Source organism: Schistocerca cancellata, chromosome 5 (assembly GCF_023864275.1).
Source record: "Schistocerca cancellata isolate TAMUIC-IGC-003103 chromosome 5, iqSchCanc2.1, whole genome shotgun sequence".
Lineage (NCBI taxonomy): Eukaryota > Metazoa > Arthropoda > Insecta > Orthoptera > Acrididae > Schistocerca > Schistocerca cancellata.
Genome location: NC_064630.1, coordinates 491891699 through 491917242, shown reverse-complemented (window position 1 = coordinate 491917242; position 25544 = coordinate 491891699). Strand labels below are relative to the sequence as shown.

The 25544-nt window shown below is 37.9% G+C and overlaps 1 protein-coding gene across 3 annotated transcripts in view; it reads right to left on the bottom strand.

Annotated features, from left to right (window-relative positions):
* Positions 1–25544, bottom strand: part of LOC126187728 (mothers against decapentaplegic homolog 4) — a 146142-nt gene that overhangs the window by 67666 nt on the left and 52932 nt on the right. For all 3 annotated transcript variants that reach the window (XM_049928976.1, XM_049928975.1, XM_049928974.1), the window contains 3 exons: positions 20028–20459; positions 11413–11610; positions 2627–2876 (listed from right to left, as the gene is read on the bottom strand). In XM_049928976.1, the coding sequence (XP_049784933.1) occupies positions 2627–2876; positions 11413–11610; positions 20028–20459 (880 nt within the window). The remainder of the gene's footprint in view (positions 1–2626; positions 2877–11412; positions 11611–20027; positions 20460–25544) is intronic.

Below are 25544 nucleotides of genomic sequence, written 5' to 3'. Positions count from 1 at the left end.
CAATCCACGTGCAATGAAAATATTTTAGACATTGTGGCAAAACATAGATCTGACCTTATTGACACTGTCAGAATAGAGACAGGGATTAGTGAACATTATGTCTTTGCCAATATGGTTAATAAAGTTAGTAAATTCATCCTTCCGACTAGGAGAGTTTTTATTCTGGAAAGAGCTGAAAAGCAGTAATTAGCATTCTTCTTAGACAATGAATGAACGTCATTTATTTCCAATACGATGAGCATAGAGAGATTACGGGCAAAGTATAAACTGATTGTAAATCACACTAGAAACCTAGAAAATTCTGGTCTTAAATAAAATCTCCAAGTAGGTCAAAGCTTTCTATTTGGTCACTCATAGATCAGTCTGATGCAGCAATAAAAGACAGTAAAAGGAAAGCTGAAATTTTAAATCTTGCATTTAAAAAACTGTTCATGCAGGACGCTTATACAGACATACTGTAAATATCATTTGACTATCACACTAACTCCCATATGGACGACACAGAAATAGGCATCCCTAGCTTTGAAAACAGCTGAAAGAACTGAAAACAAATAAGTTGCCTGGTCCAGATGGAATGTCAATTCAGATTTACAGCACTCGGCACTGGCCCCATACTTAGCTTGCATTTATCACGAAATTTTTGCCAAGTGGAAAGTCCCAAGCGAATTGAAAAAGTGCAGTTGACTCTTGCATATATGAAGGTAAAGTACAGACCAATATCCTTAACACTGGTTTGCTGAATAATTCTTTAATATATTCTAAATTCGAGCATAATTAATTCCTTCAGAGAGAAGACAAATCATGTGAAACTTAGCTTTCCACTTCTTACATGATGTCCCTCGAACACTGGACGAAAGTCAACAGGCGGATTTAATATTCATAGATTTCGAGAAAGTGTTTGGCACAGATCCACACTACAGACTGTTTACGAAGGTCCGAACATACGGTACAGGTTCTCAGATGTGTGTATGGCTTGAAGACTTTTTAAATAATAGAACCAAGTACGCTGTCCGGGACAGGAGTGCCCTAAGGAGGTGTAATAGGATTGATCTTGTTCACAGTATAAGTAAATAATCTGACAAGATAGGATGGTCACGAATCTGTTACTGTTTGCTGATGATGTTGTAATGTACAGGGAAACTGTTTGCTTTGATTGACTGTACGAGGAAACCAGATGACCCAAATAAAATTTCTATTTGGTGTGATGAGTGCTCGAAATGTGAGAAAAGGAAAGTTAATGAAGTAAGAAAAAAAAATTCTGTTGTGCCCAGATTCAGTACTAGTGGTGTGTTATTTGACGCAGTCACAGCTATTAAATATCTAGGTGTAGTGCTGCAAACTGACATGAAATGGAATGAGTATGTAAGATCAGTTGTAGGAGAGGAACTGTTGACTTTGATTTATCGGAAGAATACTAGGGAAGTGAAGTTCATATATAAAAGAGACTCCCTACAGAAAACTTCTACAATGCTTTCTCGAGTGATGCTTGAGAGTTTGGTATTTCCATGATATCAGATTAAAGGATGACATTAAAGCAATGCAGAGGCATGTCACCAAATTTGTTAATGGGAGGTTTGGTCAACATACAATTCTTACAGAAATGCTCCAAGAACTCAAATGGGAATCCTGGAGGTCGGATGACATTCCTTTTGTGAAACACTGTTAGGAATACACAAAAATTGTAATATCATATGTAGAAAATTATTTAACACAATTAAATGAAATTATTATACACATAAAACAAATACGTATTACAGGCCACTGAAGAGGCTTCATAAATAAAAAGAAGCAAAATGTGTATGGCGTTTAGTTGCACAGGTGGATAATGTAGAAGCAACAAGTAATGATAGAGAACACAAGAATTACTACTGAGAAAATTTAGAGAAGGAGCCTTTGTGACAGACTGTTGATATCTCGTAGACTGGTATAAATAAATGATTACAGTTTGGTATTAAAAAAGCTACATCACAGGAAGAGAAGAAAGTGATTGCATCTTGAGTTGCAGTGTATCCAACTTGGTTTAGGTGGTGCAACACAACAGTGAAGGTGTAACTATACAATGATAGTAAAAATGAAGACCCCAAAAGACAAGCTAAAAGAAAAGAATGGAGGCACATCACTTTGGGATAATTAATCAAACTTATAAAGGGGGAGAGGACATTGGAGATCTTAAAGGAAAGTAAAAACAAGAAAGCCAGGAAAAGGAAAACATGAATTTAAAGAAAGGATACCGAAAATAAAAAGAAATTACATAATAGTTATGATTAGGAGAAGTAAATCCTGACAACCTGAAAAGTAGGTCGCGCAGTTTGAAAATGGGTCAAACACAGTAACTGAAGATAAGAAAAAACAAGCAATAATATAAAGAATAAACAAACCAAAGAACTAAAAATGAACAGTATCAAGAAGTACTAACTGCACTGGTTTGGAATCAATGTTTAATTTTCAAAGGGTTATAAATCAGATCTACACCTTAAAAAATTGCCATTAAAAACAGTTAAAGAAATGAAGATTAGTGTCACAATCTCTATTTACAAATTATTTGCAGTGAAACTACACTGAAAATAACATTCACACTCTTTGTATTTGTCAAATATAATCATTACTTTTGATATAATTTTTGTACCTTGCTTTTTCACTTTGTTCAGTTCTGTGTACATTGCTAAGAGCTCCAAGGCAAAAGCGATTTCCTCCAGAAGGATCAACATATCCATCAATAGTTACATTAGGACAGGATGAAGGCACCTTGAACGTTTCTCCAACTTGTGTGTCCAGTTCAAAATAGGCAACAGAACACCAATATTCAGGTGCTGGCTGGGTTGATAACAGCCCTGTCATTGGAACATCTGAAGCTAACTGTCCAGTGCTTGGACTCCCTAAGGGCAAAATTATACACTTGAGTCATATATAAAAATCAGTAAAGTAAAATGCTGTAATTAATATTACTTCATGATGCAAACAAAAAATTACATATATTGCAGTCCTGAGAATGTGGAAAAAAAACAGTAATGGATCTTTGACACAATAATCATTAGAATACAAACACCTAACAATTTTTTGGGTTAATCTGAAGTCATAACAGACAACAGTGCTATATTAATCATCAAGTACATTATTAACCAAATCTTTTAGCTGTATTTGACTTCTACGAAAGAAACCTATGGAATTTTCTGCAAATGTACTAGTATACTCCTAAGATATGTTTAAATCAAACAATGGAAATTTGGGGCTGGAACAACAATATGAATTAAGATTGACTGCTGCTCACAGCACAGAGGAGGCGTTTAGCAGTGGACAGGCACTTTAAAAAGTAGACTGTTGATTAAGTTATTGGACTAAGTCCCTATTTCCTTACCGATTATGACATGTAAGAATCTATAAGTCAAAGTTTTTTAAGCCAATCACCTATTTTAGAAGGTACTGCGTGTTTGAAACAGGTAAGTCAATTGGGAAAACTGTTAAAATTTTAAGTAGGCTGAATGAGTAGCCACTAGTTAGTTTCAAGAGGCCAATTCCCAGTGCTGCAGGTAGAAACATTTAATGTACAAATGTGAAAACTGAAAAAAGCAAGCTGTAATTCAAATGAGTGAGTGGTCTTTTGTAAACCTCTGCTGAGCCACTGGAGAAGCTTATTTTCCTTGAGCAATGTGCATAGATTCGAGCATAGAATATGCTCTAGAATTGTGCAACAGACGTTTGTTAGGTGTTGAGTAGTGGACAAACACATTTAAAAGTAGAATGTTGGATAGCTATGCGACTATGGCTTTGCCCCCCCCCCCCCCCCACACACACACATACACAAGAATGACAGTGGCTCTGTGTGTGTGTGTGTGTGTGTGTGTGTGTGTGCGCGCGTGCGCACACACTGTACAGTCCTACAGCATATTGTATGTTCAAACATACACAAATTCCTCAAGAAAATTAAGCTTTTCCAATGGCTCTGCTGACGTTTACGTACAACCACTCACTCATTTGAAACATCACTTGATTTTTTTTTCCATTTTTCACATTTCTGCTTTAAATATCTCTACCAGCAGCACTATGAATTTTCCCTCCTGAAGCTCAGTACTGTCCAGCCATTCTGCCTCCTTGAAATTTTAACAGTCTTCACAATTTAATAACCTGTTTGAAAGAATGAGTACCTTCCAAAATAAGTGACTGGCTCAAAAATTTTGACTAATAGAACCTGATATGTCACAATGGAAAGGGAGTGTTACACACAGAGTGCCTCTAAGAAATGTAATAGGACTGCTAATGTTTTCAACATATAGGCATAATTTATTACATGAGGTTAACAGAGGTCTCTGATTGTTCATTAAGAATGGTAGTGTCTGCAGAATAGTATTGTCACTAGATGTCAGTAAGGAAAGGAAGTGCGACTTAAACCAAATTTCCACTCAGTGACTGAATGGCAGCTGCTCTTAAACGGGGATGACGACAAGATGAATATAAATAATAAGAAAAAGGAACTGTTAGTATCTTACAGAACATGTAAAATGATTTGAGTTTATAACAGTAACATGACTGCATAAGAAATGGAATAGAAAAGAATGAAAACTTGCAGTCAGTAGGAGGGAAGGGAAAGGATTGAAATTGAATGTTGTGAGTATTCTGAGATTATTTATTTATTTATTAAGGAAACTGCATACAAAATTTTAGAGCACATTATTAATAGAAAAATGATCATATGATCTAACAACAACCTTACTTATTATATAATTGGGCTTGGTAACTTAAGTTGCCAGTCAAAATGAATGTCAGAGAAAAACTAGGCATCAGTAACACGTTAATTCCAATGGCATCAAAACTGACCAATTATTGTGTTTTCATTCATTATAATCAAAAGCTGCTGATTGTGTCATCCCATTTCCATTTGTATTAGTGTTGTTCTGCTTCTCTTACCCTACGTGTCTTAAATACTCCAATTTGGCTTACATTATCTCTATTTCATTTATGCCATTTGTATGTAACAGTAACAATAATTACATTTTCTTACTGTAAACATACATTTCTTTTTTCATTCTCTCAGTTTCCCCTCAGTCTTTTCCTGCATTTACATTTGTATTTTACTACCTCAAAGTTAAGTTCTCACCACTGTGTTACTGATTACCATAACTAATTATTAAAAATATTCTGAATCTGAATCATGGATATTACTTCTGAATCATTTAGTGGCATAAATGTTTTTATGTGACTAAAAGAAACATCAGAACAATACATCATTCACTCTATCAAAAGAGACTGTTGATATTCTGTGGCATTAGTCCACATTTTTCTTCATATTTAACTGTTGTTGTTGTCATTGTTGTCTTCAGTCCAGAGACTGGTTTTTGATGCAGCTCTCCATACTACTCTATCCTCTGCAAGCCACTATCTTCGAGTAATCACTGCAACCAATATCCTTCTTAATCTGTTTAGTGTATTCATCTCTTGGTCTCCCTCTATGATTTTTACCTCCCGCACTTCTCTCCAATACTGTATTGGTGATCCTTTGATGCCTCAGAACGTGTCCTAGAAACCAATCCCTTCTTCTTACAAGTTGCGCCACAAATTCCTCTTCTCCCCAATTCTATTCAGTACCTACTCATTAGTTATGTGCTATACCCATCTAATCCTCAGCATTCTTCTGTAGCACCACATTTCAAAAGCTTCTATTCTTTTCTTGTCTAAACTATTTATCGTCCATTTTTCACTTCCATACATGGCTACACTCCATACAAATACTTTCAGAAAGGACTTCCTGACACTAAAATCTATACACGATGTTAACAAATTTCTCTTCTTCAGAAACACTTTCCTTGACATTGCCAGTCTACATTTTATATCTTCCCTACTTTGACCATCATCAGTTATTTTGCTCCCCAAATAGCAAAACTCATTTACTACTTTAAGTGTATCATTTACTAATGTAATTCCCTTAGCATCACCTGATTTAATTCAATTACATTCCATTATCCTCATTTTGCTTTTGTTGATGTTCATCTTATATCCTCCTTTTATCTATTTATTTCATGTTCAGTAGATCCTGGAAGCGAGTGAATCGCAAGGATATGGAACGTGTCAAATTGTACATAGTTCAAGCATAACTTGTACAAATACATACAATAAAGATACAATGTAAATAAAATCAATAGACAACAGCACAATCAATAAACAGAAAATTGTTTTTCACATATTAAGGATAAGTCATATATATATGATATGGCATGTGTCTGATTGTACACACCTGAAATATATCTTACATAAATGCAACAAAAAGATACAATGTAAATAAGATACCAACTAAACAACAGCACATTCATCTAACAGAAAGTTTTTGTTTCACATGTTAAGGATGAGTAATATATACAGGAATCAAGATAAGTTCACTATTCCAAGGGAAATACAGAAATACCAATAAAAATTTTCATATTCCCATTCAAAACAAAATTAATTACACTATTTAAACAACACTTGCAAGTTTAGTGATTACATACATTTTCTTTCACATATTCATCAATTGTATAAAAAGATTTCTCTATCAGGTACTCCTTGAGAGTTTGTTTGAATGCTGGCAATCTATTGTTAAGGCATCTGATGTGTGATGTGTGGTGGGAGAGCATTAAACAGCTTAATACTGGAGTAGTTGAACCATAGTGAGACTTTTCAATTCAATGTGCAGACTGTTTTTGGTCCTTGTGTTATAGCCATGAAATTGGCTGTTATCTTTGTAGATAGAATGGTTATTACAGACAAAGGTCACCAAAGAAATGATATACTGTGAGGCGGTGGTAAGGATCCCCATCTTTTGAAACAAGCATCTACAAGAGTGTCTGTGATGGACACCACTCATTATTCTGATGGCTTTTTTTTGTGTAGTGAAAATTTCCTTCACAAGAGGTTGGTTCCCCCAGAATATAATAGCATATGACATTAATGAATGAAAATAGCCGAAGTAAGAAGCCTTAATGGTATCTATGTCAGCCACTGAAGCAATAACCTGTAGCGCAAATATTGCTGAGCTAAGTGTTTTATAAAGATGAAGAAAGTGTGTCGACCAATTACATTTGCTGTCTATATAAGCACCCAGGAATTTTGTAACCTCAACTTTTTGTATTGCTTGATTTCTACATTTGATGTTAATTTCTTCCAGATTTCTTTGCGGAGTATGGGATCTCATATAAAGGGTTTTATGTGTATTGAGTGAGGGACCATTTGAAGAAAACCAATTTACTATATCATTGTAAACTTCGTTTGTGGTTTGTTCAAGATTGTTGTCTGTAAAATCATCAATTAGAATTGTAGTGTCATCTGCAAAAAGAGTAAATTTACCCTTTGTACCAGAACAAAGTGGGAGATCATTAATGAAGATGAGAAACAGCAGTGGACCCAAAACAAAGCCTTGTGGCACACCACAACTTCCTGCGCCCCACTCAGATGAGGCAGGTTCTCCGGATGTGCCATTCAGCATTACAGTCTACTTTCGGTCCTTTAGATATGAATGGAGCCACGAACCAATGGAACTAGTCAAACCATAATATCCTGATTTATTCAAAAGAATTAGATGGTTTACACAATCAAAGACTTGAGAGAGGTCAAAAACAATACCTACTGGAGACATCTTTTTTTTCATGGCTAACAGAACTTGCCTGGTGAAAGAGTATATTGCTTGTTCTGTACAAAGACCTGCACGAAAACCAAAATGACTTTTGTTTAGGATATTGTGGAAGCTGAGATGATTGACAATCAACCTGTGCATCAGTTTTTCAAGAATTTTTGAAAAGATAGTTAAAAAGGAGATTGGGCGATAATTTGTAACATTGTCTTTCTCACCTTTTTTAAAGAGTGGTATCACTACAGCTAGTTTTAGCCTGTCAGGGACAATTTCTTCTTGCAACGAAGCATTGAATATGTTGCATAAGACTGGACAACATTTCAATATTTTACAGGAAATATTGTCCACACCTACAGCTTTTTATTTTTTAATGAGGTAATAATTCTTTCAATCTCTTTTACTGAAACATAAGATAAGGATACCTGTGGGGGTCTGTTACTGATAGATTTCTGTAGAAGAGCCAATGACTCATCCACAGAACCTTTACAGCCTGTCTTCTCTGCTGCAGACAAAAAGTGCCTGTTGAAGATTTCTGCAACCATTTCAGGTTTCTTTACAATATTGGTACCTTGTTTAAGTTCTATGGGTGTCCTGTTACCTATTTTTTTGGTCAGTTTCCCACTTTATTACATTCCAAATTGTTTTTATTTTGTTGTCAGACTTACCAATTTCAGACTTAATGCACATATTTTTTGACTTATTTATTACCTTCTTCAGGATGCTGCAGTAAAGTTTGTAGTGCTGACATTTTTTTGGACCATACAAGTTCTGAGGGAATTATATGGTACCCTCTTTGTTCTGCTGGATGTTTTTACCCCTGCAGTGATCCATGACTTATTGATAGTGCTTGCATGACTGTTTCTAATTATTTTTGTTAGGAAAAGTGGTTTCAAAAATAGACATGAATTCATTTAGAAATGGGTCGGGTTGTTTTGGGGAAGGAGACCAGACAGCGAGGTCATCGGTCTCATTGGATTAGGGAAGGACGAGGATGGAAATGTAATAAAGTGGGAAACTGGTAAAAAAATGGGGAACAGGACACCCATAGAACTTAAACAAGGTACCAATATTGTAAAGAAACCTGAAATGGTTGCAGAAATCTTCAACAGGCACTTTTTGTCTGCAGCAGAGAAGACAGGCTGTAAAGGTTCTGTGGATGAGTCATTGGCTCTTCTACAGAAATCTATCAGTAACAGACCCCCACATGTATCCTTATCTTATGTTACAGTAAAATAGATTGAAAGAATTATTACCTCACTAAAAAATAAAAAGTCTGTAGGTGTGGACAATATTTCCTGTAAAATATTGAAATGTTGCTATAAATATATAAGTCCAGTCTTATGCAATATGTTCAATGCTTCGTTGCAAGAAGGAATCGTCCCTGACAGGCTAAAACTAGCTGTAGTGATATCACTCTTTAAAAAAGGTGAGAAAGACAATGTTACAAATTATCGCCCGATCTCCCTTTTAACTATCTTTTCAAAAATTCTTGAAAAACTGATGCACAGGTTGATTGTCAATCATCTCAGCTTCCACAATATCCTAAACAAAAGTCATTTTGGTTTTCGTGCAGATCTTTGTACAGAACAAGCAATATTCTCTTTCACCAATCAAGTTCTGGAAGCCATGAACAAAAAGATGTCTCCAGTAGGTATTTTTTGTGACCTCTCTAAAGTCTTTTATTGTGTAAACCATCTAATTCTTTTGAAAAAAGCAGAATATTATGGTTTGGGTGGTACCACTGGTTCGTGGCTCCAGTCATACCTAAAGGACCGAAAGCAGACTGTAATGCTGAATGGCACATCCACGGAATCTGCCACATCTGAGTGGGGCACAATAAGTTGTGGTGTGCCACAAGGCTCTGTTTTCGGTCTACTGCTGTTTCTCATCTTCATTAATGATCTCCTACTTTGTCCTGATACAAAGAGTAAATTTACTATTTTTGCAGATGACACTGCAATTCTAATTGATGATTTTACAGACACTGTCCATTCTGTTCAACTGCTCTTCCAGATCCTTTGCTGTCTCTGATAATATTACAATATTATTGACAAACCGCAAAGTTTTTATTTCTTCCCCGTGGATTTTAATTCCTACTCTGAATTTTTCTTTTGTTTCCTTTATTCCTTGCTGAATGTACAGATTGAATAACATCGAGGATAGGCTACAACCCTGTCTCACTCCCTTCCCAACCACTGCTTCCCTTTCATGCCCCTTGACTCTTACAACTGCCATATGGTTTCTGTACAAATTGTAAATAGCCTTTCGCTCCCTGTACAGGGCTATTACAAATGATTGAAGCGATTTCATAAATTCACTGTAGCTCCATTCATTGACATATGGTCACAACACACTACAGATACGTAGAAAAACTCATAAAGTTTTGTTCGGCTGAAGCCGCACTTCAGATTTCTGCTGCCAGAGCGCTCGAGAGCGCAGTGAGACAAAATGGCGACAGGAGCCGAGAAAGCGTATGTCGTGCTTGAAATGCACTCACATCAGTCAGTCATAACAGTGCAACGACACTTCAGGACGAAGTTCAACAAAGATCCACCAACTGCTAACTCCATTTGGCGATGGTATGTGCAGTTTAAAGCTTCTGGATGCCTCTGTAAGGGGAAATCAACGGGTCGGCCTGCAGTGAGCGAAGAAACGGTTGAACGCGTGTGGGCAAGTTTCACGTGTAGCCCGCGGAAGTCAACGAATAAAGCAAGCAGGGAGCTAAACATACCACAGCCGACGGTTTGGAAAATCTTACGGAAAAGGCTAAAGCAGAAGCCTTACCGTTTACAATTGCTACAAGCCCTGACACCCGATGACAAAGTCAAACGCTTTGAAATTTCGGCGCGGTTGCAACAGCTCATAGAAGAGGATGCGTTCAGTGCGAAACTTGTTTTCAGTGATGAAGCAACATTTTTTCTTAATGGTGAAGTGAACAGACACAGTGTGCGAATCTGGGCGGTAGAGAATCCCCATGAATTCGTGCAGCAAATTCGCAATTCACCAAAAGTTAACGTGTTTTGTGCAATCTCATGGTTTAAAGTTTACGGCCCCTTTTTCTTCTGCAAAAAAAACGTTACAGGACACGCGTATATGGACATGCTGAAAAATTGGCTCATGCCACAACTGGAGACCGACAGCGCCGACTTCATCTTTCAACAGGATGGTGCTCCACCGCACTTCCATCATGATGTTCGGCATTTCTTAAACAGGAGATTGGAAAACCGATGGATCGGTCGTGGTGGAGATCATGATCAGCAATTCATGTCATGGCCTCCACACTCTCCCGACTTAACCCCATGTGATTTCTTTCTGTGGGGTTATGTGAAAGATTCAGTGTTTAAACCTCCTCTACCAAGAAACGTGCCAGAACTGCGAGCTCGCATCAACGATGCTTTCGAACTCATTGATGGGGACATGCTGCGTCAAGTGTGGGAGGAACTTGATTATGCAGATGTGATGTTATAAGATGAAACTATTTTTATTTCAATGGTACTAGCTTCCCTGAGGAAAGAACGCCATAGTAACATACTTTTATTTGAAACTTCAGAAAAAATGTTTACCAATAAAGCAACAACAAGCACATGATAGGAACAACAAACGTCACTTAAATCAAGTTGTAAATACAAAAAGGTATACTATAAAAAATTTGAAAGCTAATATGTATATTTAAAAAATAAAATGAAAAAAAAAAAAAACCAAAAAAATCTTGTTAAAATATTTTCCACAGCCGTTGAATAGTAGCAGTTCTAACAAATGTAACGAGATAACAAGCAACGTGTTCTTGAATCAGAGAAGTGAGACAATGAAAAACTTACAGAAGCTGGGATGGTGAGTCCTGGGATCAGGTGGCTGCATACTCTGTGTGTAAGTTAGAGTATTATTTCCTGTCCAAGTGCCTTGAGCAGCAGTAAATGGCTGTTGTGTAGGTGAAGTACCTCTCAGTGCTGCTGCATTAAAGCCATTTTGCTGTACACTTGGTGAAATTGAAGCTGCTGGACTTTGCTGACTAGCTCCTATAACAATTAAATGATAAGCTACATACTCTTTTTTTTAAATCAGCAAATGAAGTTGGAACTGTAACAGGAGAAGATGAAGCAAATTAATACCCACAATGTAAAACCTTATGGAACCAGCAAGAACACATTCATTAGAAAACATAATTTGAAGTCTTAGAAATGTTTACCTTTTAAAAATCAACTTCTTGCCTTCATGCCTAACATATGTAAGGGGGAGGGGGACTCTTTCTCTTTGAACATAATCACATTCTGAATGTTATGTCCATGTCCTTTTTAAGAGACACACAGAAAATGGCACTAGAAACCAATATGTAGCTTAAAGGTAGCAAACAGACTTTGACATGGACAGTCATCAATAATAAAAAGAACGATGAGTGGTTACAGCTCAATCACCTTTTTTATTATAAATTTATTATACTATTTAAGAAGAGGTGGTTAATTTACCAAAATATTTTAGTGCACAGTAAATTTACTCTGATTTGCACACCTGTACGTTTCTGAGAACAATTTGTAATGGCAATTTTAAACAACATATGCAGAGAAAATATTATGTCTCTTGCAGCAACATTGGCACAAATTATTCTGCGCTGTTATCTTCTTCCAGTACTGCCATGGTTTCAAATATGTATGGCATATCAGACATCTTGCAGTACTTTATTAGTCATAAAACACCAATGCTCAAGTTCTTGCAGTGTCAAGTAGTCTGTGACTAAAAAATTTTCTACTTTTAAATAAGTAATGAACAAAGCTTATATGGTCATCTTTTACAACAACATCTAGTACTAAAGCAATACCACATCTTGAATGCTAGTGTCCTTTTTCGCTCTTTAAGCTTCACAATACTCGATCTGAAGAGATGCAGCATATCAGTTTGCTGTTAAGAGTTATGTCTCTTTTGCAAGAAATTCTATGTCTGTTATATGTACATCATTAAGTAACCATATTCTGACCCAATCTGGATAATCATTTTTCAGAGCACTGTTACTCACTGGGACACTAAAAATCACTGTCTTGCTAAGATGTAAAGAGTGACAGAGGAAGAGAAAACCCAAGGAGAAGTTTGTTTGAAATTCTGAAACACTACACAAAAATGTGATAGTATCGACCATAGAAAATGGAGAAAAATTGTGCTTAACTCAGACTAAAAGAAACAAATGATTCCACAGTATAAACTGACTGGAAAATTATACCTGAAATGAAACAAACAATATTTTACTACAAGATGTGTTTTTAAAAAATTGAACACTATCCCACAGGTCTGAAAAAAGGACCATACATTGCAGAATATGTCCCATAAAGTCATGTGATCAAGACAGTTATTTTTCACAATGTAGTAAACACCGTGCACTGAACATTCGGAAATGAAATAAACTGACACAGAACAGAAGTACTGATTGTAGAGACAAGGGAGCAACAGCTGTAAAAAGAGATAAAGAACTAGTTACAAGTATGGAATGAAGTGTAATGTCTTAGACCAGATGAAAATAGTACATGAAAGATCTGTTAGATATGCTTCTTGACTTTAGGGTCTTGTCCATTTTATTTCCAATCCATTGGCTTCTTCCTATTATTATTTTTAAATCTTGTAACACACATCCTGTGGTTCTTTATATGTAGCTAATCATATTTATCTGCTTGTCTTCTTGGCAAGAAAAACATTTTTTTAAATTTTATTTTGTTCATAACTTCTACAAAAACCATGAAGCCATTTCATTTTTAGCATCGTCAAAATTCTTTGGTATTAAGCAATAACCATACCTGATTTTACAAGGAGAGGCAACAAGATCACCAATACCCGATTTTTCTTACACCATGCTTCCTTCAAAATGTCAAATTCCACTGGGAACTATGTGACCCCACGACCGTATTATTGCAAACATATTTTGGATAAATGACAGCATTGGTCATAAATATTGAAATCCATTATTGGTCACTGTGTGACTATCCGCAGTGCAAATTATTCCAACCTTGTACACCATTATTATAATGGCATATCATTTTCTATGAGGTGTAACATGCACTGTGATGATTATTTTCAACAGATATCTTCACTTTTAATGCATACAATAATTTTTAAATTTACTGTACAATGGATTGGCAACTGCTAAAGTTAACCGGTAAGGTTACAAGATATGCTCTCTTGAAAATTTAAAAATTATTGTATGCAGTGAATGTGAAGATATCTATTGGAAGAAATCATCACAGTACGTGTTACTTCACAGAAAATATTGTGCTATTAGGATATGGGCCTATAAGGTGCAAATAATTTGCACTGAAGATGTAACAGCAAAAACAATCAATTATTGATAAAATTATTTAATTTGGCATTTACATATGTCTGCCTGTGTCTCTATGTGTGCGGATGGATGTGTGTGTGTGTGCGCGCAAGTGTATACCTGTCCTTTCTTCCCTCTAAGGTAAGTCTTTCCGCTCCCGGGATTGGAATGACTCCTTACCCTCTCCCTTAAAATGCACATCCTTTCGTCTTTCCCTCTCCTTCCCTCTTTCCTGATGAAGCAACCTTGGATTGCGAAAGCTTGAAATTTGTGTGTGTGTTTTTTATTGTGTCTATCTACCAGTGCTTTCCCGTTTGGTAAGTCACAGCATCATTGTTTTTTATATATATTTTTCCCACATGGAATTTTTCCCTCTATTATATTCAAATTATTTAATTGGATAGATTAAGAAATCTACTCACCAAGTGGTGGCAGGACCTGCATATAAACGACTGTTGTGATTGGCAAGCTTTCGGAGCAAGTGGCTCCACCTTCACCTTCAGGCAGATGGGTTGAAGGGGAAGGAAGAAGGGGGAAGTAAAAGACTGGAGAGGCCTAGGAAAAGGGGTAGATTTTGGGAAAGGCATTCAGAACTGCAGGTCAGGTGAGACTTACCATATGGGATGAGAAGGAAAGACTGATTGTTGGGGACTGCATCAAAAACAATTTAAATAATTTCTTGCTAACCTAGTTTATTATAACAAGTTTATTCTGGCAATGACAAAAATTGCATTTCCCATTGACAAATCTCAGAAAAAAAGTATACAATTTACCTTGTCAACAGAGTCGAGTAGACATTTCAAACCTCCATGTCTGGCTATGTTTCACCCAGGGAAGCAGTAGCTCATCATGGCTACTGGTGCTTCAGAGCAAGGGATTCGAACATACTAGTGCACAGGAACCCAGACTGCTGTGAGCAGCGAATAGCCTTTCACTTCAGAATCTCTCAATTTGACACAAAAGAAGTATTTCCAAGTTGAGAAAGAAGCACTGGACATTATCTTCACCCTTCAAAAATTTCAAGTCATCTTATACGACATCATATTTCATCTCATCAAGGACGTCAAGTCACTGATATCTCTGTTTGGTCCAGCAACACGGCTACTGGATAGAACTGCACACTGACTCCAGCACTGGACCCTTTCTTAAGCTGATGTAATTACGAGTCATTTCAGGAATGCAGGATAGCATGCTAGCGTCAACTCTCTCTCCTGCTCGCCTATGTGACTTAATCCAACTTTTGACCACTAAGATATACCATGTTTTCAGTAGGATGCGGCTGAGCAAGCAGTTTATCATTTCCCTATGCCCAGCTGCTCACATAGCTGACGCCGTCAGCGTCGACCTGATTATACAACAGTTGTGCCAGTTCACCATGCGAGGGATAGCTAGACTGATCCTCTTGAAAGAAGTACCGCCCAATACACAACATTTCTTTGCACTCTGCCACTAGCTCATTCTGACGGATTGCATGGTTTTGCTAACTAAAGACCAGAACTTGCTGTGGGTGGTGATTCCCAAAGGCCTTTGGTCCAACGTGTTACAGCTTCTCCTCATGCTCACTGGGGTGTATAATGCACAAAATTGCTCGCATGGAGATACGTTTACTGGCCAGGCACTTAATTCAACAATGCAAACAAAGTGTGACACACCAAGCAGTGCCTTGACAGTCTTTATCACCTTGGCCCATATCCAAGGAGCCCTAGGAATGAATCCATCTGGATTTTGCAGGCTCTTTTTAGATGACAACTAGCTCACTGTCGCAGACGATCAAGATTCCCATACATCATAAAAAGCCGCTTGACTAAAACGGAAGCTGCAATAAAGGCACCCACAAAAATCTTTGCAACTGAAGGCCTCCCACGCACAATTACAATGAACAGCAGCACAAATTCTGGGCTGACATATTTGATGATTTTTGTCATCAGAACAGTGTCTACCACACTAAATATTTGCCGCTTCACCCTCAGTTGATGAGTGAAGGGGACTGACTAGTCTGCATATTTAAAAGTCAATTGAAAAAAAAAAAAATACATCAAACAGTTTCAAGCAGAAGATGGTTTGACATTTTTCTCTCTTCTTAAAGGGCAACATGGTTAGGAGACAAGTGTCTGGCGGAGTTGTTACAAGGCTGCCACCCACATATCCTGCTGCACCTCCTCATTCCAGTACCTGGAGCACAACCCCCACCACACTTGTTGGTACCCAGTGGAATGGCACTGGACACTGACATAGGTGAAAGGATGGTTGTCCATCATTAGAATCAAATCTGCCTCCGCAGGTTGGCTAATAGACACCTCCACTGGACACAGCCCCTACTTCACCCTATTCTGATTGTCCAATTGTTTCAGTGGAACCCCAGCCAGTGATCTTCTTTCCTGGCTCTGAACTTGTTTCCCAGCCTCCGCTACAACCCTGCACCCAGCTCCCAGCTGAAGACTCATCACAATCCTGTAACACAACTACCAGCCAGAGTGCCTCTTCCTGAAGCCTGATTTGTCATTTGACACCTGTCTGATGAAGCCACTAGATCCTACTGTCGAGCCTGAAATGGACATAGCACCCGTGCAGACTCCACTGGCTTATGCCCATCCACCACACAGTCCTTGATGGGTCCATCCACTGTTCGGGCTGCTTCCAGCATTACACACCTGCACTGACAAACAGGAAGCTTTTCACCCTACTGAGCCAGTCCACTTGACACAGATATCATATACCTGGCAGGTGTCCTCTGACATTCTGTGCAGTGTGTGGGTGCATGTCGCTGAATGGTACCCTTCTTCTGCAAGGGGGAAAGACAGCGATAACCCACTGGTTTACTACATCTTTTGGCCTGCATTATCCAGCCACAGATGACACTGCCTCATCCAGCCACTGCTGGACCACTGCTGCACTCCACCTCTGTGTCTGCAGGACATATACACCAAGCCACACCACGTTAACCTCCAGCTGACGCGGATCTCAGAATGGTGCACCATACTGAGTCGCATCCATCAATCCAGAGGTACATTAATGAGCCAACTGCCAGGAGAAGCACCACAGATGATGGCACAAGTGCACAGCCAAGATTCAATCATTGTTGTCCTCCTAGCAACATCGCTAATTCTTCGGATTACTGCTCCTATTAAAAGCCTACACAGCAGCTCAGAAAGACATTTCATCGCTCATAATGTTAGTTGTCATTCTAGTACTGCGCTTTGATACTTGGATTTGCTATTAACTCGGTTATGCTGTTGGTCTGCCCATTGTTATCTGTGTATTACACTTGTGAACATTTTGCACTGTACTTGTGCAGTTCCAAACATAACTGTTTAACATTGTGTCATGTTTTACTGTGTTGAGAGCTACAACAGTCATCACTTTGCAGAATGGCAGGCAACTTACATACATTACTGGGTTAGTGTTCCATCAAAGTACTGGAAGTTGCGCACCATGTCCAGCCATCGATCTCCAATTCTTTGGCAGCATGTTGGAGAATTTCTAATAGACACTAAGCAAAGTGTGTTAGTTTTACTGATTTTAAGTCCCATGTTCATGAATTCTTTATGCCAAAAATCTAGTATGGTTTGTATTTCCACTTCTCTCATCCCAAACCTTTATATCATTGGCAAAAACTAAGGAATTACACACTGAGCCATTTCTTTCGACTGCTTTTAAAACTTCATCTAGTATGATGATAAAGAGGAGTGATTTCTTTGTTGAGCTGAACACTTTGTTTCAAACTTTCCTGACTTCCCATTCCGGACCCACATGCAGCTCTGTTTCAAAATGTAATTCCCTCACTTGTGTGGTGACGTAATAATTACTTTGCACACCAGTTATTTGCATACATTCCTGCAAGGTACATCATCATAGTCTTTTTCTATGTGCAGAAAAACAGTTAAGAATGTTTTATTTTCCTTCTAACACTTGTGACAAAATTGAGACCAGTAGTTTATCTCTGAGGTCTAAAATCATGTTGCTCTTTCTCAAGTATAGATTATTTTATTCTGAAGGAGAGACTAATAGATTTTTAGTCCACAGAATAACAGAGCTACATCATGATACACAAATTTCTGTCACCCTTTTTAATAATGGAACGATTATTGCTTGCTTTCAATCATTAAGTATTACACTTTCTTTCCAAACTCTGTTTAGTGCTCTTTACAGCCACTGGTATCCAATCTTTCCGATTACTTTGATTATTTCTACATCAGACCAGCTGTATTTCATTTTAGATACCTTGTCTTACATTTTCCAATGAGGTCAAGATAACCATCATTACATGACTAGAAGTACAGAGCAAAGTAACAGCAAATTAGCTAAACATTATTACAAAAAATTAACATCATAAATTCCTTACACAATCTGCACACATATACTTTCTGTTCATTTTTTCTCTGACACCACTTTTCATTCTCACCCTTATTCACACACTTTAACACAAAAACCTGGTAGAATACCATTGTCTGAGATTTTATCAGACATGAACAGAAGTTTAGAATCGTGTGTTTCCATTTTGGAAGTGTATGTCAAGACATCTAAGTTATTTATACTCAACATTGTTGGTAAAATACCTCCGGCCTTTCAGTATCAGTTCAAGGAAGCACATGTAGAAGTTAGTCCTCGTGTTTTGTGCATATTTGTACACATTTTTTGCACTCATCTTGCACACAGTTTCTGAAAATTTATTGTAATGTTGTCCCAGAACACCAGCGGAACTTATAAAACAAGTCAGCTTAGTATAAAGCCGCGATTTTCATTACTTCGTTATTAAAACCCTAAATGATAAGCGTGACACTGCTCTCGCCATTCACACAACTGTACTGTTACTCCTAATTCCATGACATTGTCTTGTTTTACATCCGCTCACTGATTAAGATTTATAAATCCACACAGTTTTTGGTGAATTTCATATGAATTATGCTCTCTTATGTTGAAAAATCCAGTTAATGGCCAGAACGCACAAGTGGCAGGACAGCTTATTTTCACAGCTGCCTTAACTTTATGCCACATAAGAAAACAACAAAAACTATATGCAACTACTTGTGCTTTTCCATATAAATTATTTCTCAAGTGCAGTCTGATCCCTACAGACAGTCACACTTTTCCACCAACTGACCATTACAGGGTGTACATAAAGTCGGGGAACACTTTCAATTATTTATTGCACAAGAAGCAAACAGTGTACAGATATCATACATGTCATTTTGAAGAGAAACCTTGAAAGTTTTTTTTCATGTATATTGCCACAGAATAGTTTGGTAATTTGCCGATAGTCAGCGCCAGTCACAAACGTGGCGAGTTTAGGTGCGATGTGGATGTGTATTGTTGATCGCTCAATTTTTAGCGACAAAGCCACTTTTTACACTAATGGGAAAGTGAACAGGCATAATTGTCGAAGCTGGGGTACAAAGCATCCACATGAATGCATTGAATTTGAGTGCAATTCCACAAAGGTAATTGTTTTTTGTGCCTTGTCACGTCGAAAACAGTACGGGCTTTTCTTCTTTGCCGAGAGCACTGTCACTGGATATTCCTACTTGGACATGTTGCAGCAATGGCTGATGCCTCAAATGCAATCGGACTCTCTGTTCATCTTTAAGCAAGATGGGGCTCCACACCATTTTCTTCGTGAAGTTCGTGGGTACCTGAACATGGAGCTGCTGCATCGTTGGATTGGCCGTGCTACAGAAGGGGGACAGCTGTTCATGAAATGGCCTCCCCGATCACCAGATCTCATTCCGTGTGACTTTTATCTGTGGGGACACATTAAAGATCTGTTGTATGTACCACCTCTACCACGTGATGTAGCAGAGCTTTGGTAGAGGATATGGGAAGCGACTGTCACAGTCGACGATGCCATGCTGGGATGGGTATGGCAAGAATTCGATTACTGTATTGACATTTGCCGTGTCACTCATGGTTCGCATATTGAAAGTTTGTAAAAAAATTTCAAAGTTTCTCTTCAAAATGCAATATGTATAACATCTGTACAATGTTTAGTTCTTGTGGAATAAATAACTGAAAGTGTTCCCAACTTTATGTACACACTGTACTTTTGGGACACATGCTCAACACGTATTTGGACATATACCAACTTCTAGTATTTTTTTAATATCTAGCCACGATGCTTAATTTAGTAGTATTATATCATACCTAATGTGGAAGCAAGAGTGTCAGCTGCAGAAGAGAGGCTGTCAGTGCTAGCAAAGAAGGTCTGTGAAGCCACAATTGCAGATGAAGCAGCTACGGGAGCAGCAGTGGCAACAACTGGTGGCTGAGGTTGTGGTGTTGGTATTGGTTGTTGTTGCTGTTGTGGTGGCTGTTGTTGTTGCTGCTGCTGTTGCTGCTGCTGTGGCTGCTGTGGTTGCTGCTGTGGAGATGACACCATGGGGACAGAGCCTGGAATGTTTGCTGTCTGTGGCTGTGTTAGTTGCTGCTGTTGCTGCACAACTTGCTGTTGCTGCTGTGGAACTACAGTGGGAGTGCCTGGAACAGCAGCCAGTGGACTGGTAGCAGCCTGGACAGGTGCAGCCATACCGTGAACCAGTGTATGGCTGCCAACTGCTGGGGAGGCTGCTGCTGTCGCTGCCACAGAAAAGTTTACTATCCAAACTCGAGAATCAGTTGTTCCTCAAATAATAAACTAATATGTTACAAGATCACTACATAGATGATATCAACTACAAGATAGCATGTTACCAAATTTTATAATAGAACTTTCACAGTAATTACACATAAATAAATAAAAGTAATTGGAAATGTTGAAATTACTCTTTTTGGCAGGTAGAGTAAATGAAATTTTAATATGTACACTGAAAACTTCATTTAAATTAGATCAACAGATTGCAAGAATAATGTATCGGCTAACTTATTAATAGCTCTAACATTTCAAATTTTGAGTAAGAAAGTTTCTTTTCCTTTACGGCCATCACATATACAATAGGGTGAATGAGAGTCCTGCTCCCTCCCTCTCCCCAACTAGCCGGTGTATGAGAAGAAAAGAAAATAAAGTCACAGTTACTATGTACTCTTGGCTCAAATAGTGGAGGTTGATATACAGACCATATAACATGAATTAATATGCCAAAGTTAGTCAAAATACACAGAAAAGACAGCATTTTTCAGAGCAAGTTATTATGCATGTTCCAGTAAAAGAATAAGTTTAACCACAAGACATTTGGCAGACATCATCAACACTTACATTCATACATAATCCACAAGCAATGGAATAGCATGCCACAGAGGGTACCTTGTACCACTACTAGTCACTTCTTTCCCTGTTCCATTTGCAAATAGAGTGAGGTAAAAACGGACTGCCTATATGCCTTCATATAGGCCCTAATTTCTCTTATCCTCATTGTACACACACAAGATGTACACTGATGGCAGAAGAACTGTTTTTAGTCAGCTTCAAATACCAGTTCTCTAATTTTCCTAAATATCATTCCTTGAAAGGAACATTGCCTTCCCTCCAGGGATTCCCCATTTGTGTTTCTGAGGTGTCTCCTCGACACTCGAGTGTTTATCGAACCTATCATTAACAAATCTAGTGGCTCCAGTGTGGTAGCCATGAACTTTTACCGCTGCGCTACGCTGACTTGCTTGGAACACAAGTAATGTTACAGATATACAAATCCCGCAATGAGCTTCAAAATCAATTTTCTCAAAAACCAAGGCCCATCGCTAAAAAAACGGATACCCAGGTACTCAGGGTAAGTGCCTCTATAACATATTTGAAGCACATCAAAATCTGTGATTTACAGTATGGAGTGTCCCCTTGTACTCTCCTACAGTCACTCAACTATGGTACCTTCCTGTGCACCACAGCATCACCAGTAAACAACCACAGATTGCTGCTCATCCTGTCATTCAGATAATTTACATGTGTGCAAAAATAGCTTAGCACCCACTACTTCCCTTGTGTAGACTGTGTGGTCTGAAAAGATTTTTGTTTTTCTTTAATCAAATTACTATGTTGTTTACAAACTGCAACATCTAAACTTTCCACACTAATTAAGGCCAAAGAAGCACAGTATTTTCCAAATGTACTTCTGAGCAAAAAGCAATTCTGGTAGCTGGAGTCAGAGGTCTTAGTTAATCCTGCCTTTTGAGTTCTTGTGGTTATATTTCCAAAGAATGTTTCATCCCTGAACAAATATTTCTTTAGAAGTCAAATACAAATTTTCATAGATTTAGATTTAAGAATATTTTAATACAAAGAAATGTTTCTACAAAATTTTTCATCCCTTATTTCACCCCCTTAGCGGTTGAATTCCCAAAAAATGCCAAAACACTGCCCGTGAAAGGCAAAGGTCCTGAGTTAGTGTCTTGGTCCGGCACACAGTTTTAATCTGCCAGGAAGTTTCACATCAGCGCACACACTGCTGCAGAGTGAAAATCTCATTCTGGAACAGTGAAACACTTTTTTTTTTTAATTTCTAACCAAGAAGTGAAATACAGATTTTCAGATTTAGTTCCAAAATTCTTTCACAATGAAATATTTCCATAAAAACTTTATCCCATATTTTACCACCTAAGGGATTGAATTTCCAAAAATAATGGAACATATATGTTCTTTATTTCTAACTGACAAGCCAAACACACATTTGTTTGGATTTAGCTAATGCTGTCATACTGAAATGTTTTCATAAAAAATTTCATCCCGTATTTCATCCTCTTAGGCGTTGAGTTTCTAAGAACACTGAAGAATGTATTTTTTTTTTTTTTTTTTTTTATTTCCAACTGAAAAGTACAATACCAATTTTCACAGATGCATCTCTGAAAATCCTTTAATAATGTTCAACCTTTTAAAAAACTTTCACTGACTATTTCACCCCCATATAACCTAAATTTCCAAAAATTCTTCAACATATAGTTCTTTATTTCTGACAGAGAAACCAAATAGCAATTTTTGTAGTTATAGCTGCAAAATTACCTACGCAATTTCAAAAAACTTTTCATCCCCTTATGGATGGAATTAAAGGGGAAAAAACCTTCTTAAACAATGCCTACAGTATAAGATCAACATTCTCTCCAAATTTTATGTTCCTGTCTTCAGTAGTTTGGGCTGAGCAATACTGAGTCAGTCAGTCAGTCAGGCAGGACATTTCCATTTATATTCAGGGTGTTTGGGGAGGAAAGGTCAACATTTTATACAGTGATAGTACAAGTAATTCTGAACAAAAAATGTTATATGAACATAGGTCCGCAAATGCTTCGTTAGGGAGGTATGGGTATTGAAAGGAACTTTAATTCTGCAAAATTGATATGCACAAGGTGAATGTATATGCAATACAACTGGACCGTAATGTGATTTTCTTGAAAACAATGTTACAGAGAAGTAGAGTTCTGTTACACATTTTTACATAATGTTTATTTACTTTGCATTTAGTACATAATGCGTTACAACATGCATGTTACATGAATTCAGTTGAAAAAGGCGTACCATGTCTTTTACAGACGGCTTTAACACTTATCATACAGATGTTGTACAGTTCACAGAACAGGTTCGAATATCCCACCATGAACATCAATGCACTTTTGTGCTCTAGTGATATCATGTTATGTTGCTTGTTCAATTGCCTGTGGTTGGTTCCTAATCAATTTAGCAGCGTCCAATGGTGCAACGAAGCAGTTTATCTTGTGTATTTACCTTCACTTTGCACACCTCTGATTTCATCCAACCCATAAACAGAAATCTAAAAGTGTAAGGTCGCATGATCTGGGAGGCCAGTTAATAGCAATGCCACGGCCAATGCAGCGATCAGGGTAGGTGCTCACATGGAAGGTAACATGGAGGGGCACCGTCATGTTGAAAGTACATTCCAGTTCACTTGGCTAAAAGAACATCTTCCAATAGTTTCAAAAAGTAATTTTCCAAAAAATGTGGGTACCTCTCTCCCGTCAATCACTAATTGATAATAAATGGACCTATCAAAAGGTTCCCGATCATGTGGCACCAAACATTTATGGCAAAATGAACTTGGAAACTGCTATCCACTGAAGCGTGTGTATTTTCCTGTGACCATCCATGATTATTGTGTGTGTTGTTTATACCATGTCACGAAAACTGCGCTCCATCAGTGAATACTATGCGTGGAAGCAAATGACTATTCTCAATTACCCAGTGACAGAATTGAAATCGTTGGGCATTGTCGCCAACGTGGAGATTTTGACACGATGTATGTGACATGGATACAGGTTTTCCACACGTAATGTTTCCCATACACGTGTCTGTGGGACATTCATACACAGGGACATTCTTTGTATGCTCGTACCGGGACTTCGCTCAACACTTGCGATAATTTCTTGCTGTTCTTGCAAAGTTTGTTGACGTGCATGCTTGGACAAAAAATGTCAACTTAGAAGAGAGCCCGTTGCACACAAAGTGATAAACACTTTGGTAAACATCCTGTGGTCAGGTAGTCACTGAGTCGGAAAGTGCCTGTAGTATTCTTCTCTCACAGTGGTGGCACTACCGTCGCAGAAGTCATAAACATAGATCATATCTGTGTATTCCTCATTACTGTAGACATGTGGCATTGTTAGCAGCAGTTGTACGAACACAATGAACACCACACACTGCACAGCTAACCGATCCATCACCGGTACACAAAAAAGTATTCGGCTTACACGGCACAACTGCGCAAACAACAGGTGATTGTACTATGTACATCACATGACCATAAAACGTGGTATATTGCATAGCGTAAACATTGCATGTGCCTGTGCATTGTTTGCAAGAAAATCACATTACGGTCCAGTTGTATTGTGTATATGCTCATGTTGTGCACATCAGTTTTGCAGAATTAAAGTTCCTTTCAATATACCCATACCTCCCTAACGAAGCATTTGCAGACCTATGTTCATACAACATTTTTTGTTCTGAATTACTTATACTATCACTGTTTAAAATATTGACCTTTCCTTCCCAAGCACCCTGTGTAGAGATAAGATTGACCCTAATGCATTTCCCTGGGGTACTTCTGATGATACCCTCGTTCCTGATGGACAACTGCAATAGAGGATGACTTGTTGGGTTCTATTACTGAAGAAGTCTTCAAGCCACTCACATATTTGGGAACCTATTCCACATGATTGTAACTTCATAAACAGTCTGCAGTGGAGCACTGTGTCAAACGCTTTCTGGAAATCTCAGAATACACAATATGCCTGCTGCCCTTCATAAGTGGTTCACAAGATATAATGTGAGAAGAAGGCAAGCCAAGTTTCACCCAAGTGATGCTTTCTACATCCATATAGACAGAAGCTCTTCCATATCAAGGAAATTTATCATATTCAAAACGAAAATACGTTCAAGAATTCTGCAGCAAACTGATAAGTGTACTGGTCTGTAATTTTGCATGTCTGTTCTTTTACCCAACCACTGGGGACTTTGTGCTGGGTGAGACATTTGTGATAAATGCAAGCTAAGTTAAGTGGCAAATGCAGTACAGTACTCTCTGTACAACCGAACTGGGATCCCATCCAGGTCTGGTGACTGATTTTCAACACTACCAGTTGCTTATCTATCCACGGATGACTATTACTATACCTTGCATTTGACAGTCTGTACAACAGTCAGACAATGGTACATTTATACAATCCTCATGCGTGAATAATTTCTTAAAAGTGAGATTTAAAACTTTGGCTTTCTTTTTGCTGTCTTCT